Below are 22540 nucleotides of genomic sequence, written 5' to 3'. Positions count from 1 at the left end.
GAGGGGGCAAGATATGAAAGTACTGGAGATGGAACTCAGTGGATTCCTTGTTTTCCCTAATTATCCACCTCCAGCAAAAATCTCAGTAGTCTGTTTATTTTCTCCATCAGTAAAAACATGTTCGGGGATTTGCCTTGGCCTGGACCTTTGCCATGTCCCTGAGGGGATTGACAGGAGGCCCTCTGCAGCAACTGTAGCACCTCAGTGATCCACAATGTGCAAAACTAGCTGGGGATTACAGTGGCTCAGAGAGCACAGAAGAACAAATAAACACAAAGACTCTGAACTTAATGGAACCCTGAGATGGACAACATACCATTGACTAGTCTTGCCAGCAGAGAAAGAAGGGACAAGGCTCAGCACTAACAAAACAACAGTCTGTGAAATTGTTATGGAAATCCAACAGGTCCCACTTGCTTCTCACGACAACCCACCCTTACTTAGTGGATTCCAATAATAAAGGTTCTGCAAAGAAAAATTACTCACCAAACCATTTCAGAATGGAAGAAATTTTGTACTCAATTTTTTTCAGACAAGATCTCACTGTATAGTTTGGACTGCCCTTGAATTCACTATATAGCCCAGGCTGGCCTTGAACTGACAAATAAGACAATGTCAAGCAAAAGTAGATAGCTATCCAACCTAACAGATTCAAAAATCTCAACAAAGAAACACATATAGTGATAAAATGCTACACAAAGAATTCAAAATTGCTATTTAAAATTAACAGTGACTTCTAAGTTGTTGCATACAAACAGTTTAAAGAATGCAGTAATACAGTATAAGATTTAAAGGAGCAATTTGACAAAAAGTAAAGAATCTGAAGGTGAAAAAATGATATTGGAAAATCATGAGGTAGAATGAGGAGTTAAGTATGAGGAAAAGAAAGAAAATCAACAACACAAAAATAATGAAATGACAAAAATAAGTCAAAAAATTTCAGTAACATTCAGTATGAATGGTCTTAATCCCACAATCCAAAAACATATTGGTAAAATGAATAAAGAAACAAAACTTAATGATGTGCTGTATACATGAAGCATATTTAACTCAAAAAGAAATTCATAGGTTAAAAACTAAAGGAGGAAAAAATGTCCCATGACACGGAACCTGAAAACAAGCAGAAGTAGCTATCCTATTTTCAGGCAAAGAGAACTTCAAGATAAAACTGATTAGAAGATTCAAAGGTCGCCACATGTTTGTTAAGGGAACAATTCAAAAGGAAGCGATAATAATTATTAACATATATATACTGAATTGTGACAGACAATTTCATAAAACAAGCGCTAATGGAAATAAAAGATCAGATACACAGCAACACAATTATGCAGGGAGACCTCACCATGCCACTGTCACAAATGGACAGACGAACTGGGAAAAAAAATCTACGAAGAAGTACAGAATGTAGCAAAACTTCTCAACCAAGGGATAAAATAGATATCTACAGAATGTTCAACCCACCAATAACAGAATATACATTCTTCTCAGCAGTACATGGAACACTCTTTACAACAGACCACTTGCTAGCCGTTAAAGCATGCTTCAATAAGTTCAAAAGAAAATTATACCATGTATATAATCAGATCATAGTACAATGAAACTAGAAATCAATGGCAAGAGAAACCACAAAAATTATGCAAACACATAGAAATTAAACAACACTGTCTTAACACTCAGTGGGTTACAGATAAACTCCAGGAAGAAATAAAGCAGTTCCTAATATTAAATGGTAATCTGGGGAAATCATAACAGAATTTATAGGACAAATTAAAGGAAGATCTAATAAGGAAATGCACAGCTGTGAATGCACACATAAAAAAAAAAAAAACAGATAAAACACAAATAAATGACCTGATGATGCATCTCAGTGTCATAGAAAAACAAAGACAATCAAAATGCAAAGCCTGAACAAGAAAGAAAATTATAGATATCAGAGCAAGGCCAGGCATAGCTGTGCACACCTATAATCCCAGTACTCAGCAGGCTGGAGTTTGAGTTCAGCTTTGGCTACAAAGTGAGTTCAAGGCCAGCCTGAACTGTATAGTAAAACCCTGTCTCAAAAAGACAACAAACAAAACAAATACCAAAGCAGAAAACAATGAATTGGATACAAAAAATCCCCCTGAAACAAGCAATACAAACAATCAAGGAACTGAAGAGCTAGTTCTTTGAAAGAATAAATAAAATGGACAAGCCCTCAGTTAATCTTAACAAAAAACAAATAACAAAAATAAAGGGTATTAGAAATTAAAAAGGTGAAATCAAAAGAGATATCACAGATGTTCAGGAGATTATTAACAAATACATCACAAACCTGTATTCCAATAAATTGGAGAACTCAGAAGACTGGATAGATTTTTAGATGCATATGAATTATCAAAACTGAACCAAAAAGGTAGAAAAACCATGAATAATTCAAAAAAGGTAATGAAATTGAAACAGCAATTAAAAAAAAAAATCTTCTAAAAAAAATCTTTAGAAAAGCCCCAGGTACGGATAGATTCACTGTTGGCTTCTCCAAGAACTTCAGAGAAGATGTAACACCAATACTCCCCAAGCTCTTTATTGAAATTGAAAGGAAAGACTACTCTCAATGTCATTCCTGGAAGCTAGCATCACCCTGATTCCAAAACCAGACAAGGTCTAACAAAAAGGGAACTATAGGAAAATCTCTTTAAGGAATGTAGATCCAAAGTCTTCAACAAGATACTGGCAAACAGAATACACCAAATCATCAAAAGGATGCTACATTATAACCAAGTAGGCTTCCTCCCAGGAATCTTACATTCCAATTACACTTATTGATTTAAGAACATGGTTCAATGTACATAAATCAACAAATGTAATATATCACATGAATAAAAGAAAAAAGACATGACTATCTCAATGCAGAAAAAGTGTTTTACAAAAATTAAACATGCATTTAGGATTAAAAAAGCATCACTGGAGAAAATAGATATAAAGGGATTTTACCTCAATCTGAAAAAAAGCATTCATGGAAAACCTAGAGTTAACATATCAAATGAAGAAAAACTGAAGTCTTCCTCTAAAATTAGCAACACAACAAGGACGCCTACTATTACCACTCTTGTTTAACATAATACTGAACCTAGCAAGAACAATCAGGTAACAAAAGTAAATAAAAGGAACACATATAGAAAAAGAAGAAACTAAGTTACCATTATTTGTAGAAAGTGTGATTATCTACATAGGAAATACTAAAAATTCCACCAAAATACTCTTAGAATTAATAATGAAATTCAACAATGCAGCAGGATAAAAAAGCCACACTCAGAAATCAATATTGTTGCAGTACACCAATAAAAACTCACATAGAATTTAGGAAAATACCACCTACAATAGCATCAAGGAAATCTAAATACAGTAAAACTTTGGTGTGCAGGCATAATTCTTTCAGGAAACAGGCTTGTAATTCAAAGCACTTGCACATCAATGTGAATTTCCCCATAAGAAATAGTGGAAACTCAAATGATACATTCCACAACCCAGAAATATTCATGTAAATGATTTCAATACTGAAGTACAGTACAAAATAATAAAGAAAATACAAAATGAAAAGAAAAATAATCTGGACTTAGCTTTGAAAACCTCCATGGTTAGTGTGAGGGAGACAGAAGAGAGGACGGTTATTGCATAGGACAACTTTCACTATCACTAAGAGAATCACTATCTACTGTATTGGGTCAATGGACTGTTTTTTCATGCAACTTTCACAAAGAATCTATTCAATGACTCTTGCTATTGCTTCCATTGAGGATTTTGTGGAAATGTGACATTGCACTGTCATTAAACAGATTCACTGCTTGAATTGCTACAGCCTTATTTGGGTGGTGCTCTTCTGCAAAATTTTGTGGGGTTTTCTACATTTTATACATCTCTCTAATGTCATTTTAAGTGAGGGTTTCCAGTGCCTTTTTCTCCTCTTGTTCTGCTGAGAAGATCTCCTCCATAAACTCTTGCTGTTTGAAGAGGATCACCCACAATTCCAGAGAGAGAGAGAGAGAGAGAGAAAGAGAGAGAGAGAAACAGAGAGAAACAGCAAAACAAACACAAAGGCAAAGACAAAGACAGAAACAGACAGAAATGGTGGCAAAGACAGAGATAGAGAAGAAACATTGACTCAGATGTGATATTTGGCATCATATACTACTCATATTACAAGAATCACATTTATCAAGTTAAAATTTATTTACTTGCTTGTCTGGCAGAACACTCACAGAACAAGTTAGTCACAATCCATAGTTTTACTGTATTTAGGACAGTATTGACCTAACCAAGGAAGTGAAATACCTCACAAAGAAACATACATTACTCTGAATAAAAAGACCAAAATGATAGGCCAATCTCCTTAAGGAACACTGAAGCAAAAATCTTCAAAAAGATATTAGTGAATAGAATGTATCACCTAAAGGGGAATACATCATGAACAAGTAGATTTAATTCCAGAAATGAAAGGATAATTCAACATAAGCAAATCAATAAATGTAATGCACTACACAAAAGGAAGCAAGGACACACACCACATAATCATATCAAAAGATGTAGAAAAGGCTATTGACAAAATCTAACATTCCTTCATGATAAGAACTCTGAAGAAAATAGCCACAGAAGGATCATACCTGAATTTGATAAAATCTACAAAACAATGACTCACATCATATTAAATGGAAAAAAACACTGAAAGCATTCCTTCTAGCATCACATACAAGGATGCCCACTATCATCATTTCTATCCAACATAGTAATTGAAACACTATCTAGAGCCATCAGGCAACAGAAAAAAAATAAATAAAAGGGACACATATAAGAAAGGATTAATTCAAATTTATCATTGTGATACTCTACATAGAAGATCAAAGTACTGCAACAAAAAACCATAAGAATTAATAGACAACTTCAGCAACACAGCAGGATACAAAATCATTACGTGAAAATCAATAGTATTTGTGTACACCAATAATGAACTCAATGAGAAGGAATTTATGAAAATAATATTATTTATTATAACATCAAGAATCAACCTCAGTGAAATAAATTAGCCCATCAAAAGAAGTGAAAGACCTCTACAAAGAAAATTACACTTCCTTGAAAAAGGAGAATGAAGAGGACACCACATAATGAGAAGATGTCCCATGCTCCAGCATAGGAAGAACAAATATAGTCAAAATGGCCATAATCTCAAAAATGTTACACAGATATAATGCAATCCCAATCAAAGTGCCAACAGCATACTTCACAGAGAACAATCCTAGAGAAAATAATCCTAAAACTCATATGGAACCAGAAGAGACCCAGAATAGCATAAGTAATCTTGGGAAACAAGAGCAAAGTAAGACGTATCACAATACCAGACTTCAAACCATGCTGCAAAGCAACAGTGAAAAAAACATTATGGTACAGGTACAAAAACACACATGTGGATTAATGGAACAGAATAGAGATTACAGAAACATGCTGAGACACATTCAGCTATTTGATCTTTAACAAAGGGGACAAAAGAATACAATGGAGAAAATATAGCCTATTCAGCAAATACTGCTGAGGAAACTGGATATGTGTTTGCAGAAGATTCAAGCAGGACCTATATCTCTCACCACATACTAAACTAAAAAACAAGCTGGATCACAGACATAAAGATTAAAAAGAAACATCGAAACTATGGGGAAATGAAATAGGTAAAACATTGGAAGTCCTCTGAGGGACAAAGGATTTTAAAAATAGAAACCTAATTGCACAAAATAAAATAACAAGAATCAACAAATTGGATTACATCAAATTTTAAAACTTCTGCACAGCAAAAGAATCAACTAGTGAAGAAACAACCTATAGAATGGGAAAAAGTATTTGCCAGCTAGTCCTCAGATGAAAGACTAATATTTAAAATATATAAAGAACTAAAAAAAATAGAGCAACTAAGAAACTAGACTCAATAAATAAATAGGCAAATCAAATGACAGACACTTCTCAGAAGAACAGATGGACAATACATCTATGAAAAAATGTTCACCATCTCTGAACATTAGAGAAATTAAAATTAAAATGACAGTGACTGTCTATACCAGAAAGAATGGAAATTATTAAGAAGTCAAAGCGTAATAAATGTAGTGTTGCTTTGGTGAGAAAGAAACTCTCTTACATTGTTGCAAACTAGTACAATCAACACGGAAATCAATATGGAGATTTATCAAAGAACTAAAATTAGAAATTCCACATGACTCAGCTATTCCCCTTTAGGTATCTTCCCCAAAGAGCTAAAGACATCATACTATAGCAATGCAGGCATACCAATGTTTATAGCAGCACAATTTGCAATAGCTAAATCCTGGAACCAGTCTTTTCGCCAATCAATGGATGAATCGACAAAGAAAATGTATTTATACATTGTGAGGGCATTGACCAGAGGTATGTATGAGAAGGATATATAGAGATAAAGGGATTTTTGGGGCCACAAGCCCAAAACTTCTGGAAGGCATAGTAAAAGATTAAAAGATAGCCTATGGGGCTACAAGCCCAAGTAGGCTCAAAATACATTGCCTTAAGGAATGTATGCTCTTTTCCTTATCTTCCCCATACTTCAATTAATTATTTACATTAGCCTTAAGGTCAGTCATATAACAGACCACACTGATCTTCCTCTGCTCTTCACCTGTCCCCTATGTGAATTCCTGTACAGGTGTCCTTCTTTGGTCCTTTATCCTGTCTTCTTAGATCTTTCAATGAAAAGCCACATACACTTCAGATTAGGACTGCTTTTCCCTGAGACTCATTCTGAGCAGTGCCACATAAAAGTCAGTCCCTTTGGACCTTCATGGAAGTTAACCTGGACACTAATTCTAAATAACTACTCACCTTTTATGCCACACCATGGTCATGAACTCTGACAATTTCTAATGGAATACTACTTGGCTATAAAGAGGGTTAATTTGAGACATTTGTAGGAAAACGAATACAACTGGAATATACATTGTTGAGTGATATAAATCACTCACATAAGCTTAAATCCTGTATTGTGTCTCTCATTTAAGGAAGACAAAAGACAAAGAAGATAATAAGGGATGGATAGAAGGAAAGAAGAGGATAGACCTATTGCAAAGGGACCCAAGAGATTGAAGGCAAGGAGATACAAGGAGTAGAAGGAGAAGTAAGCAGAATTAAGATATATTATGTACAGGAACTATATAACCTCAATGAATGTAAACATTTTGTATCATATACATGATCTTAGAATTATAATAACAGGAACAAAAATGCAGAAAATTGAGTTAGAGCTGGAGGGAAGAAGGTGGGTGGGAAGGGGAAGGTGACTAAAAGAAAAAGAGAAACTGTGATATGTAGATGCACCAATTCCTCAAAATGAATTTAAACATTGTATGCTGCAAACATGTACTAATAAAAGAAAAAATAAAACAAACAGGACATCAGAAAATGGAAGGATGCCCCCTGATCGTATAGCCAAAATAGCTATACTTCCAAAAGTGATATGTAAGAATCCATCTAGATCCATATCTCTCACCAGGTAATAAACTAAAGTCAAAATATATCAAAGATCTAAATGTTAAAGCAGAAACACTTAATCTGCTGGAAGTTAGGTAAAATTCCTGAAGTAATAGGTGTAGGCAATGACTTTCTGAGCAGAACTCTATTTACACAAGAAATAGTACCAACAGTCAACAAAGAGGATCATACCAGATTTAAGAGCTTCTGCACAACACAGGAGGCAACCAACTGAGTGAAGAGACAACCCAAAGAATGTGAAAACAATTTTTGTCAGGTATTCCTCATACAGAGGAGGAATGTCTAGAATATATAAAGAATTAAAAAAAATTAGACACCCACAACATAAAAGATCAAATGAAAAATCAGACAAGTGAAATGAATAGACACACCTCAGTATGCATTACAAAGGGCCACTAACCACATGAAAAATGTTCATAATCTCTGGTCATTAGAGAGAGAAAATTAAAACCACACTGAGATTCTATGCTACTTTGGAATGAATGGCTTCCATTAAGAAATCAAATAATACCAAATGAAGGAGAGGAAGTAGGGTAAAAGAACTCTACATTGTTGGTAGGAATGTAAACTTGTACCACCACTATTAAAATCAGTATGGAGATCCCTCAAAAAATACAAAAAAGAAATTTCCTTTGAGCCAGGTGTTTTCCTTCCAAGTATCTTCCCAAAAGGGTTGCATTTATCATATTCCATTGATATATACATACCCATTTGCAGCACAATCCACAATAGCTAAATCTTGGGAGTGGCCTATGTGCTCAATAGATGAGTGGATAAAGAATGTGTGTTATGGGGCTGGGGATTTAGCTCAGCGGCAAAAGGGCCTGCCTGGCAAGCGCAAGGTCGTGAGTTCGGTTCCCAGTACTGGAGAAAAACCAAAACCAACAAAACAAAACAAAACAAAGAATGTGTGACATTTATACATATTGGAGTACTATTTTGTCATAAGAAATGATAAAGCTGAAACATTTGTAGGGAAATGGATACACTTTGAGACCATAATATTAAATGAAATAAATCAGCCTCATCAGCTTAAATATATCATAGGAGATATTTATAAGAAACCCAAATTCTAACTTAAGAGCAAACTAAATAATGGATACTAAGATGTAGGGACATAAATCTTTCTCCTCTGGAAAGGGGATTAAGCAATAAAGGGATAGATCATAAAAGGAGAGGGGAAGGGGTTAAAAATTAAGATATGTCACGTACATGTATCAACTAACCACAAGAAATACAATATTATGTACTAGAAACATTTACTAGTAAAAAATAAATTCTGAAAAATGTTGGAAATGAAATACTCATAAGTCATATTAAATACTCTGTGCACCAATAGATTGGATCAAGCAGAAGACAGAATACCAGGTCTTGAATGGCTGATGATTATCATACCTAGAAACTAAAAGAAAAAATAAGAACTTTTGAAGAAAGTTCCGAGAACTCTGGTGTACAATGAGAACATATTCAGAAATTTTTGATGTAAAAGACAGTGCCATAGAGGGCATAAAAATATATTCAATAAATTAGTAACAAATCTTGGTAAAGATATGGACATCCTGGTATAGGAGGTATTTAGAACCTCAAAGAAGAATGACTAGAAAAGAATCTCCCATGAAACACTGTAATTAAAGCATTAAGAATAGAGAACAAAGTAATAATGTGGAAAGCTGAGTCACTTATACAGGTGGAATCACTGGAATAATGATAGAATTATCTGTAGAAATGCTAAAGGCAGGGCAGTGAATGATGCATTTAAGCACTGAAATAAATATGTGCTAATGTAGATGGCCATATCTAGCAAACCTATCATTCAAAATCAAAGTACATGTAAAGATACTCCAATATTAGCATAAAGTAATTTGTAACCTGTAAGCAGACTCTGCAGAAGACACTTGAAGGAATACTATGCATAGAAGAGGAAGAATAGATGAATTACTGATAAGTAGGAATAATCAAAAAGTATAAAAAGAATAAAATGACAGAAATCACTACATACCTTTTTATAATACCTCTGAATATAAATGAAATTAATTCCCCAATAACAAGACAGACTGCAGAATGGATAAAGAAAACACTCAATAGTTCTGCCTGCAAGAAACATATCTCATGGGCAAAGACATATGTAGATTGAAAATGTAAGGAAGGAAAACAATATTCCATACAAATGAAATCTAAAAGCAAGCAGAAGTAGCTATACTCTGACAAAGTAACTATGCATGACAAAGCAGACTTTTAAGAAAAAATTAAGAAACAAGACCATTGAACAGAAAAAGAAAAAAACCACCAATATGATATAACCTTTATGAATATATATGCACTGAATATTGGTGCACCCAATTTGAGAAAAAAAGATCATACACTGTGATCCAATTCATTTTTTCTGGGGATAAAACAATGTTTCAATATCCTTAAATCAGTGTATAAAATACAACACATAAATAGAATAAATTACAAAAAAATCACATGACCATTTCAATTGGTACCAAAAATAGCCTGAAAACTTTTCAGCTCCTTTCACAATAAAAAAACCTGAAATATCTAGGTGTAGAAGGTACACACTTCAATATAACAAATTATTTATATAACATACACCCATATCCAACACTATACTGAATTGGGAATAACTGAAAGAATTCTTTCTAAAATAAGAAACAAGACAAGGATTTCCCTTCTTACCACTACTATTCAAGACAGCAATTTTAGCCAGAGCAATTATTCAAGAGGAAGAAATAAAAGAAATGTAAGTAGGATAGGAAGAAGTAAAATTATTCCTATTTGTAGATGATAAGAGCCTATATACAGAAGACAGTAAGAACACCAAGAAGGACTGTTAGAACTGATTTTAAAAATTCAGCAATATCATATGACATCACCATTAAAAACTCAACAGTTTTTCTATATCCTAATAATAAAATAGTTGACAAAGGAACCAGAAAAACAATTCCATACACAATAGCATAAAAGTACCTAGGAGTCAGTCTAACTAAGGAGGTAAAAGATCACTAAAATTAAAATTAGAGAACACCAAGAAAGAAATTAAGAAGACAAGACACTAAAAGATGGAAAGACCTCCCTTGTCTAAAGGCCCTTGGTTGAATCTGTAATAGCACACAATAAAGAAGGAAGAAATTATATCATTTGCAGGAAAATAGATGGATGCATGAATGGATGTAACAGGAGATCATCTTGTTAAGAAAAATAGGCCAAACTTATAAAGACAAGTAATGTATATATCTCCTAATATACGGAATCTAAAAACAAACAAAAAGAACACATAAAAGTAGAAGTGATACTATTATTAGACAAAAAGAAGGAAATAAGGGGGTGGGGAGGACAAGAGGGGGTAATGGTAGATAAATATAATCAAAATGTTACATGCATGGCTGAAAATACCAGATCAAAATGCAAAATTTTATAAAACAGATACTAATAAATTATATTTTGAGAAATAGAACTCATTCGTATGCAGCTCTCAATATTAATCTAATTGTTCTTTTATGTGGTCAGATAATAAGCATTCCATACCTATAGACTAGTATAATGAACAAATTTTGTGTGCAGTGGATATTTTTGTTTTAATAATATCAAAACAATTCTAGTAAGAATCCTGATTTACAGTATATTTTATTCTCTATTTTGAATATAATGATCCCTATGGCTATATAATGTTTAGTCTATCACTCTATATAGAACATTATACATCGGGGCTGTAAAGAAAATATAATGCAAGGACTCAATACCTGTATAATGCTAGAATTTTGGTGATTTGACACTTTCATGAGATGACTCAGGCTGGCTCTCTATTTCACTTTTTATTGAATATTGCCAGAGATTTGAAAGCTCAACTAAAGATTGTCTGAAAACTCAGTCATAAAGATTTCTCTCTTCAATTCATCTTTTTTCATCTTCAGTGTTGTGGGATTACTTCAGTTTATAAGTGTTCACTAGGCAGTAACTACAAAGTGAGTAGCTACTTTTCCTATTTTTTATTGTAAAATTCAGCTTTCTAGGTTACTAAGTGTAAAGAAGGTTGTATATGACAAAAAAAGTCATGCAGAGAAACTTGGCAGCTGTTTGGAAGACAGCTTTAATTTCCATTGTCCCTCTCTAACTCCAGAACCCTAATCAGAAATTTGAAATGAATTTGACTTGGGGAAAAAACTTAAAGCTTTTTCATTGATGTATTACAAAATATGATGGATAAAAGCACTTAGGATTTCCCCAATTCTAGAAAGAAATCGAGAAAAAAATGTGATTAATTTCAAATATATTTAAGTTCCTGAGTATTTGATAAAGATAAGTAAAGTCCAGGAAATTAACTGCTCAAAACGAAGTTTTTGCTTTTCATTTATTTGAAATAGCTCTGACACACAGCTTAAAAGTGGGAAGATTAGACTAGAAGGAAAATGAAAGAACTAATATGCCAAACAGTAGAGTAGGTGGAAAGGAGAGAAAGGGATGTTGTCATGGTAACAAAATAAACCCCAGGCTCCTCCCTAACAGAAAGATGAAATCTGGTTCTGTACACGAGTCTGTTTAAACTGATCAATTTTCATGCTGGGGTGCACATGGTGTGCCCATAGGCACATGTATTTTGTACATTTATTATTTAGGTAAAAAAATAAGGTTAACCTTCTGAAACTACAGTCTTTCTCCAATAAGGACATCTGTGACTGATTGTTAAAGAAAAGGGAGATGAATGGATATGAATATTATTAGAAAGGTAGACTTAGTATAAACCTAGATAAATGTTTAATCTGTTATCACAGTAATCTCAAAAGCATTGGGAAATAGGAATTTAGACCCCAAGGAAAGAAGGTGGGGATTTTGATTGGGGTAACTGACTAAGGCATAGATTAGACAGAAAAAAACTGACAAATGGTGACTCTGAAAACCTTTTAGAAATGCAAGACTCAATCAGATATTATTATGAAAATATTGTCTATTCTCTTGAGTGTTATATTACTGATGTTGTTATTTAGGAAAATGTCACTTGCAGGTGATTCATGCTGAGTTTTAGGGATGAAATTTCTTTAGCTTACTTTCAAAAGTAAGAAAATGTGTGTGTGTGAGGAGAGAGAGAGACAGACAGACAGAAAGACAGACAGAATATGAGACTGAGGTCTTTAAAAAAAAAGAATATGAAACTGAGAAAATATGTGCCAAAATATTCACAGTAAGTGGTTGTGAGAGACATACATGACACTGTTCATGTATTTCAAAAAATAAATTTACTTGTAAAAAATAATCAGAAGCCAGAAACACAGGACAGTTATAATGAAGTGCTCATTTGTACAGCATGGTGAGATAGCAGTTCAGAGAAGGGTGAGCTGTATGTGTGTCCTGAGCAAGATAGCCCCCACCCTAACTAGTGATATTAAAAAAATCAAAAAGCAAAACAAATCAAGAGGCTTCTTTGCTTTGGGATGATGCCAGTATTGAGTGGCTACAGAGCACAAACTCCCCATCTTTGTCCCCTGACACATAACCAGTGCTCTCTGGCCATGAACTATAACCACCCTATCTTTACTAAATGCAGAAATCCTAGAAATGGTAAGAGACAAAAAAGGCACTTAGATCATCTACTAGACAGAATTTCTACACAAAAGCAATTACAAACTGACTTCAAGCTGGGGATATAGCTCAGTGGCACAAGTGCCTGCCTGGCAAGTACAAGGTCCTGAGTTCAATTCCCGGTACAAAAAAAAAAAAGAAAAAACTGACTTCAGCATCTGGAAATTTGGTATACTTGGATAATGTATGGGAAAACATGTTTGGAATTATACCTGTAATTAGGTACACTTGGAGAACACAAAACAAAGTAGCTATGTAGGCTTGACAATATTTCACTGACTATTTTTTTAATTATACATACAATAGATTTTTATCTAACACTACTTAAACTGAGCTTCTTCTTGGTATGACCTATGACTAAGCTCCAACAACCAATACACCTTTTATAACAATTAACAAGTTTTAATGTGCAAATAGTTTCTAAATGGTAACAGCTATATATATGATAAACAAGACATCTAACTCAGTTTAATATCATTAAAACATTAGAAAGGAGTCTCATTCACTATACACATGTAATTTAAATTAATTATATATCATGGGATAAATACTTAATGACTGAAACCAATTAGAATATGACCTCTAATTGTAAACCAGATATTTTCTCTGGAAATAAGTAAAAGAACAGATAAGTACTATATACACAAAACCAGATATTCAAATTTGTAGGCAATTTAAAGGATTTTCCAGGGAAATTTGGCTATATTTTCATTTCACTCAAGACTCAGAAAGATAAGACTTTAATATCTATCATAGAGTTCCTGGCTGTGTAAGTCAAATTATCTATTTCAAATGTTTGTTCAGATTGCTCAAAGCCAGTTCCTTCCTTATAAAATAGGCAGACAGAATAGCAGTGATTAAATTTACATGACAATTTAGCTCAGCTACAGTGCCAGATATTTGGTTAAAAAATGTTCTAGAGTGTTCTCTCTCTCTCTCTCTCTCTCTCTCTGTCCCTCTCCCCTCCCTCCCTCTTTCTCCCTTTCTCCATCTCTCCCTGTCCCTCTCCCTCTCTCTTTATCTCTCTCTTTATCACTCTCATCCTGCCTTCCCCTCTCCTGCCCTCCTGCCCTCTGTGTGTCTGTGTTTGTGGGGGTTTTTTCTGGGTGTTTTTGTTTGGATGAGACTAACATTTAAATCACTGGATGTTAAGTAAAGGCTGTTATCTCCATAACGTGTGTGATCTTCAATCAGTGAGTTGAAGGTCTTAATAAAATAAAATCTGACTTCCACTAGTGCAAGACAGAATTCTATTAGCAGTCTACTTTTAGAGTCAAACTGCTACTGCTCCAGAGTGTCCAATCTGCTGGATTACTCCATCAGATCTTAGACTTGGCATGCTTCCATAATCATGTGACTGAATTTTATAAATCTCTCTATGTAGTTAGTAGATGTTTATCTATATATAGAGATAAGTAGATATAGATATAGATGTATATACATATGCATCTCAGCTATTTACCTGGAGAACTCAAATAATAAATACACTGTTCAACAGGAGCATTGTGGAGATTAAACAGACAATGCATTTAATCTTTATAGTACCTAAAGTATGAGATAATGCTAAATAAATATCTGCTCTTGTCTTCCAAGTGTCTAATATTGTCCATATTACCCTTGATCCTAGAGGCTGTTTCTTTTAGGCCAAATCTACTCTCTTTTTGAACCTGAAAGTCAGGCACTCAGATACTTCATGGATATCTAATTTCCTTCATCTATGCTCAATCTCCAAACATGTTGTTAGAAAAACAAAGTTTTATCTCTGCAATAATTACCAAGTGCACACCACTGTTATAGTTCAATATTGGCACTTCATTGTCCTGATAACTGACCTGTTTGAAAGCCTGCATTGAGCAACTTTCTGCATTAAATTGCATCTCCAAGTTGTTTATGAGTTGATCCATATCTGGAAGAGAAAAAAAGGAAATATAACTTTTAGAATAAGGTCTAACGCACTGTATGCATGTCTTCCATCTATGCTTAGTTGCACCTATGTATACTCTATCAACATAGTTTTGCAGGACTTACTAGATGCTGAGCAATTACCAAGACATTCTAATTTATGCCATCCACCAAAATGGCCCTGATTTATCTACCAAATTCTTCAAAATTGTATGTACGGGTATATCACTTTCTTCCAACTTCTATACTTCCATACACCCATAGGCATATCAGCATAGCTGCATAGTTTCCAGAATTTTTCCGATTCAGTCTAGTTCTTGCTTTAAGGATTTCTAAGCTTTTATATGACTATTTATCCCAGTAAACATGTTTATACTTTAGAGCCGAGCTTCTCCAGAGAAGCATTTCATTTGTCTATGTCTCTTAAACCTACAAGGTGAAGTTAATAAAAAGTCTTTTGTTTCCTCCTAGATATATGTTCCTTTTATGAAAGTAGATATTTGGTAGCCTCATTCAAATGCCTTGTGTCATCACAGTCATTTCCACTAGAAGCACCTACCAAGTTTACCTCTTCAGCTAGATTCCCTTTAATCTATTTACATCCCAATGTGACTATACAGGAAAATGTAGATCAAGGAAGCCTAAACCACACTTAGTTATACCATGATTTCTCTGATTTCAAATTATGCTAAGTGTCACGCCGTCAATTACAGTTAGTTCCCACACTAATGGCCTGGTTACAATTCAGATAGTTTACAAATCTTACTTGTTGGGTAGTCAGCTGCATGTACCTATAAGAAGTGTTAGTTTTAAAGGTCACATCACAATAGCGATATAAGAGAGAAAGCAGTTAACATACAATGAATGCATGATCAGCAAGGATGTAGAATTATAATATAGCAACATAAAAATAAAAGATAAACCCCAAAATGAGTCTTTCATTCATTGAATGTCAGAAATTGAGAAAATCATTCTTAATTAAAGAGCAGTAACACAAAGAAACTTCCATGTAAATAAGAGGAAAACTTCCAAGCTACTATAAGAGTTTACAGAATTTTGACACTCTAAGTATCATATCTGTAATTTAATTCCAAATTCATGATTTTTCTTTTCCTTGATTCAGGTATAAATAGAACTGTTTATATCTATATATATAATATATAGATATAATATATATATATTCACCAAACATTTGTTGCAGAATTATTATTTTTCACAGGTTTTAATAGGTACATTCCTATGAATTTGGGCTCTGGGCCAACCAGACATGTGGGACGAGCAAAATGTATCAGAGAGCACTGATTTTATATTAGTAATCTTTCTTATCCTGAGACATGCTACCTGACTGTCACAACTTAAAGGAGAACAGGTTTAATTTGGCTAATAGTTTTAAGGGATTCAGTCCATCATTACCTGGCTCTAAGGCAGAAACATGGCAGAAGGGCATGATGCAGCAAAGCTATTTAGTTTGTGGTGCCCAGGAAAGCAGAGCTAGATAAGAGTGCCTGAGAGGAAAGGGCAAGAGACCAGACACAGACCCCAAGGCCAGGGCTCCATCACCCACCCAGAAGTGTGTGCCACCAGTTCTCCAAGCAAATCTCAAAATCAGGCAAGTTGACACTCCAGCCTAACTGGCACACCTCAAATGTTGTCAACTTCATACTTAAACATATCTCCTGAAATCATATTTAATGTTCAAATAAAGACAAAAGTAAGTTCATAATTCTGTCTAATGTAATTCAACTATTCCATGTACAACTGAAAACACAATTCATTCCACCAAAATCTTAACAGTTTCAGCATTTTTAAATGTTTAAGTGCAAGTTTCCTCTGAGCCTGAAAGCAAATTCTCCACTGTGAGCATCTATAAAAATCAAAACAAGTTAATCCCAATGGCACTGGGTAAATATTCCCATTCCAAAAGTGAGGAATAGGAGGATAGAAAAGAATCAAAACAAAGCAAGACAAAATGAAATCCACCGCAGGAAACATTAAGTCCAGTAGTTCTATGTCCATCTTCTGGGGCACACACACACTTGATAAAGTGTAACTTCCAAAAGTCTTAGGCAGACATCCCTCATGGCCTTATCAATTACAGACCACATGGTTCCTCTCTTGAGATAGCTCCATTCACGGACTATAACTTTCCTCAGCAGAAATTCTACCCTTGCTTCTCTAAACTCCTGAGTCTTCACTGGACCTTCAGCTTCATTATTATGGCTTCACACATTGCCCTCTCAGGGATTCCTCACCTAGCTTCCTATGTCCTCTTATGAAATTTGAGTGGAAGCCTCTGTGACCCTATAACTCTTGCATTCTGCCTACTGTCAAACTAGCATTGCATGGACAATGTCAAGGTCTGCTGCCTAAGGGAGCAGTAGTCAACAATTACCTTGCCAGCAATTACCTTTGAATGTCTGGATGGCTGAGCACAGTGAAATGAATCACAATGAACAAATTCTCTAAGAGGCTCTCCTTGAGCAAGGGTTACAGGTACTCTCTCCTCAAATGAAAGGTCCATTCTTTTGTACTTGAGCAAAAGTGGGTGAACCTGCAATGGGTGAACCCTTACTGATTTCTTGAGATGACCTCAAGGCATCTTTTTCTTATCCTTGTACAGAGATCTTCATTTCTTCTTAAAAGTTCTAATCACCAGCATTGACACCACTTTTGGTCCCAACTTTACATGTGGTTTCTTCTGAGACAACATTTACAATTTTCAAACTTTTGTGCTCTGGCCTTTTGTCTCCAAATTTCACTATACAAGTCTGGCTAAAAGCAGCCAGCAGTACCCATGCCGCAACCTAAATTTTGAGCTGTCTTGAAATTTCCTCTGCCAAATAAATTAGCCTACCACCCTTAATCTCAGTCTCCCGAGAAGTATCAGGACATAGGTAAAATGTAGACAAATATTTCTGTCGTGGTATAATATCCATGATCCCTAGTCCAACTGCTAATGGAGTTCTTGTTCCCAACAAAAACTCTTGCAACTGGTCTTCATTTTTGCATTCCTATAAGCATTCTGGTCTTCTGAGCTCTAACCAAAATCACCTATCATACTCTGTTTACAACATTCCAGGACTTCTCTAGGCCACATCTCCAAACCTTTCCAAATTCCTCCTGCAAACCAACTGCAAATGTTTCTAAACCATTTTGTCATTTATAGTCACATCAATTGATGCCAATTTTGTGGTACCAATTTTCTGCACCGGTCAGCTTTCTCATTATTGACATGATACCTGACACCCACAATTTAAGGGATGAGGGGTTTAACTTGGCTTACAGTTTGCAGAATTCAGTTCATTGTCACTTGGCTCTATCACAGAAACATCATGGCATAAGGGCACAGAGGAGCACAGCTGCTTGGCTCCTGGCAGCCAGGAAGCAGAGCAGGGGAAGTACTGCCAGAGAAGAAGTGTCAAGGGACCAGACATAGGCCTCAAGGCCAGGCCTCCATGATCCACCCAGACACACATAGAAATCTACTCTACCAGTTTTCCAGGCAAATCCCAAGCCCAATCAAATTGACACCTAACCCTAACCATCACAGAGTTAAATGGCCAAGAATCACATTTTATTTTTGTCAGGGTCTTTTTATTTGCAAGATTCAACTTATCCATCTAGAATCTAGTGAAACTCTGTATTATCTCTAATGTTTATCTAATAACTATTTTCTTATTCTCTTTAATGGTTTGAACAATCTTCCATTCCTACATCTGGTAATCTGAGCAATGTAGTTGAGGGTAGTGACATGTAATATAACAACCACTGTTAATTCGTATTATTTTGTCTTGAAATGCTGTATCACTTTAAATGTTCTTGCTTTGGTTTGTCTATGTTTGTGATACTGGTATGCTGCTATTGTTCTAGCTTTTGTCTGTTTGTGTCTCATTTACTACTCTCTTTAAAATAAAAAAAATAAAGATAGAATTAAAGAAGTTCAGCTTATCCTCTGTGTAATACTAAGGGTTCTACGGAGCCTCTTAGGGATGTGGTAATAGAGTAAGAAGTATAGCAATAAATAAGAACAGTACAGGCAGTATCTCATAAAACTCTGATTTCCAATAGAATTTAAGCTCCTTGTGATAGACACTCCTGATGACGGAAAAAGAGCAAGGAAGTATATTTTCTCAAGTACAAGAATTGGTAAAGCGTGGGAAATAATGAAAGAAAATTCAAGATGCTATGTATGAGACAGGACTGAGGTGTAAATTAACTATCAAGTGGGAGGTTTCACAGAAGATAGATTTTTTTTCTGATTCCTAGGATGAGAAAATGAGGTGTGATGTTAGAAACACAATGTTGGATCAAAGATCTCTGGTGTAGTCCACAAGGGGGCACCAAAAATTAGCAGAACTTGCTTGACTGCTACCAGAAATACTTGCAGATGAGTGCGGAAAGAATTCTGTTTTCCCTCTGTATTCAAAATACCTTCAAGTAGGTGTCATTATTTCTAGCCAGGATGTTTTACGAAAGCTATTTTCTGTGTGCTCTTCTTCAAGGCCTATGAATTAAGAGAAGGCATGGTTGAGGAAGATGAATGATGAACAAACATTTAGCCTCCATAAATCTGTTTCTTTACCTGACAAGGAAGGGGAAAATTTCTATTTTCTTAAAAAAGTCAATGTGGATTCCATGCATATACATGCAAATGCACTCAAAGAAATTCTCAGCATATGAAAAGTTATCAATTAAAAATTATTAACATAATTACCATGATTGTTATTATTGCAGTGCTGAGGATTGAACCCAGGAGCTCATTCATGCTATGCAAACATTCTATCACTATTGAGTCCACATTCCTCATTATTTTTGATGGCCAAAATCTTGAGCTCTGACTCAGAAGAATATTTCTTGAGTATCAAACAGGTCCTTTACACTCCATGAGTTCCTAAATCTGCTCCAATCTTTATTTCTAGCATTTTATATTTCCAGTCTTAATTCTAGCATCACCATCAACTCAGTCTGTCAAGCTTAAAAACCTATGGGTCATTCACCTTTGACTCTTCTCCATCTTTGGTCAGTTGGTTATCAGCTGTAACAAGTTGTACCCCAGAAATACCTCTTAAACTTAGCCATTTGTCATTTCTCAGTCACTTTTCCTTTTAGTATATCACATATTGCTACTAACGTGTAGTAAAATATGTAGGTTCTTGATATGTGGCTGGGGTCACATCTTGGCTCTACAACTTCTTTAGAGTAAAATATTTTTTCTAGCTGCCTGTGTCTGTTTTCTCATTTGTGGAAATAGAAATAATATTAGTAACACCTCATGAAGTTACTGTTAGGATTTACTAAGTCAATATGTGTTCAAGTGTTTATAATAGTATGTGGTACAAAGAGAAATTGTCTCCCTCACAATCAATTAGGTTCCTTAATATTTGCCTACTTTATTCCTTTCTCTGTCCCTAAATTTTAACAGACTATTTCCTATATGCTACGTCCTAATTTTCAATGAATGAATGAATGCTTTATAATGGGAATGACGATGGTAAGAGCCATGTTCAGAACCACAGATGCCTATAATCAAAAGCTTTAACAACAATAATAAAGGAACCTAATGTATACTTCTTGCTCTACCCATATCACAAATATTTTAGTCTATTGATATAAAGGGACAGCTGAGAACTAAAATTTTGCTATATTAGTAATACCTAAGCAAAACTGACAATTAAAGGGAATTAGGGCTCACTTAAGTTTCAGCTTTTTAGAAAAGAAGGGTTGTTTCAAGAGTTAAATTGCTGCTGTTAAGTTCTGAGACCAACTAGATATGCAGCAGCTATCAATGAGGGAAGCAGAAAAGAAATATACAAAAAGGGGTTATAGTAGGGATGGCCTGGGCCACTGAGATGTGAATCACCCGGGCAGGAAATCATCACAAATAAAAATTACCTACTTAAGGTAGTAACCATAATCCCAACTTGGATTGACTCCTCAAGTATTTGTGTCTGGAAGCTAGAATTTCTGATCCTTCACTAAGGGAATGAGTATTAGAAAGAGAAATAAAGGAAGAGGATTGAACACCATCTCCAGTTAGCTGGTCAACATCTCATAGACGTAGAATATATTTTAAAAATATTCCACAGACCAGGACAATAGGAATTTGGTAAAGGTATATAATTTCTGTCTCGTCCATACATTTATTTTGCTATCCAAGTGCTATTTCCTATAATGAACTTCTAGAATCATGAAAGTGAATAAATAGTATGTCCAAGGTACAACAAGAAATGGCTCACTAAGAAGATCATATCATATACTTTCACCAATTCTAGGAAAGGAAAAACAAAACATGCCTAGAATTGAAGTGAGATCTTTAAGGAGTGAAGCAAAGCAGAGCTCTTAGAGCCCACTACTTAAAAGAAAGGGCATTGGAAATGGTGACACAGACTTAAGAAAGGACCTAGTACTTAAAAAGAATAAAGTATCTAGGCAATGCAAATAATAATCCTTTGTGTGCATCTGCATAACATTACAATAAGGAAGGAGATAGCTTTCATATAATTCCCATTTCACTCATTTTGAAGATTAAGATCACACAATTTAGAAATGCTAGAATCAGAACTGGAACTTTTGTCCTCTGACTCAAACTATAGTGCCCTCTTATTCCATTTTAATAACCCAAATATGGTAAACATCCTCCTGAAGAACTGCTAAAAGAACAAGTTTAAAGATGGCAAAATAATCATTTAGGAAGATCCTGAACAAGTATAATTCACCTACGTCCTGTGGTCAATAAGATATACTAGAACTATTATAAAATGAAAACCAGTGTTGTAGGGATTTGAGATTATAGATGTTTTTAAAGAAAAGTTAAACGATCCTTGCAACCTTAGGTGTAAGTACTATTATTAATGTCTTTATCCTATTTCATTATTTTTTGCAGTCCTGTGCATTGAACCCAAAAGGACCTCATATATTTGAGGCCCATGCTATATCACTAAAAGCACCCCAAGTTTTTTCCATTTTAAATAAGAGGAAGCAAGCACAGAGGTAAAGTAGTTTATGCTTGAAGAAGAGATTTGAACTTCAGGAATTTGGAACTATAATATTGCTAAAATGAAGTTATAGTGCTCCTTAACCTGGATGCCAGTGGGAACCCCAACTTTTGCTTGAAGCTAATCCAATATCCAATAAAACCAAATAATTGGTTGCTAGAGACAAACTACCTAAAAAAGGAATATTGTTAAGATCCTCCAGTTTTTTCCATTTCTACCAAACAGGTTCATACCTATCACAATAGACATCACTGGAAGACCCAATCTCAAATAACAGCTATGGCATATCAGCAGGCAGCTATGTATGACTTTCTATTTCTAGGGTTTCTACATAAACAAAAGCCTGTAGTTGACTGAGGAAACTAATCTAATGCCCATAGCAGATACTCAGAAGGAACCCAAGACAAAACTGCTGCAGCTTGCCTTTTCAGCTTACCTGTAATGAGACAAAAGAAAGTGAAAGCCATCTGGAATGCTAAACAGAACAGAAATTTAAGAGAAGAGTGCCTATTATCAGAAAAATAAATGAA

The 22540-nt window shown here is 34.8% G+C and overlaps 1 protein-coding gene across 1 annotated transcript in view; it reads right to left on the bottom strand.

The window, feature by feature from the left end:
- Klf8 (Kruppel-like factor 8) overlaps positions 1–22540 on the bottom strand; it is a 60365-nt gene that overhangs the window by 25857 nt on the left and 11968 nt on the right. The window contains exon 3 of the mRNA XM_005401541.2: positions 14946–15019. Coding sequence (XP_005401598.1) covers positions 14946–15017 — 72 coding nt within the window. The 5' untranslated portion in view covers positions 15018–15019. The remainder of the gene's footprint in view (positions 1–14945; positions 15020–22540) is intronic.

Source organism: Chinchilla lanigera, unplaced genomic scaffold, assembly GCF_000276665.1.
Source record: "Chinchilla lanigera isolate Chin_1 unplaced genomic scaffold, ChiLan1.0 scaffold00074, whole genome shotgun sequence".
In the NCBI taxonomy this organism is placed as follows: Eukaryota; Metazoa; Chordata; class Mammalia; order Rodentia; family Chinchillidae; genus Chinchilla; species Chinchilla lanigera.
The sequence above is the reverse complement of the archived record's forward strand: the minus strand, read 5'-3'. Positions and strand labels throughout refer to the sequence as shown.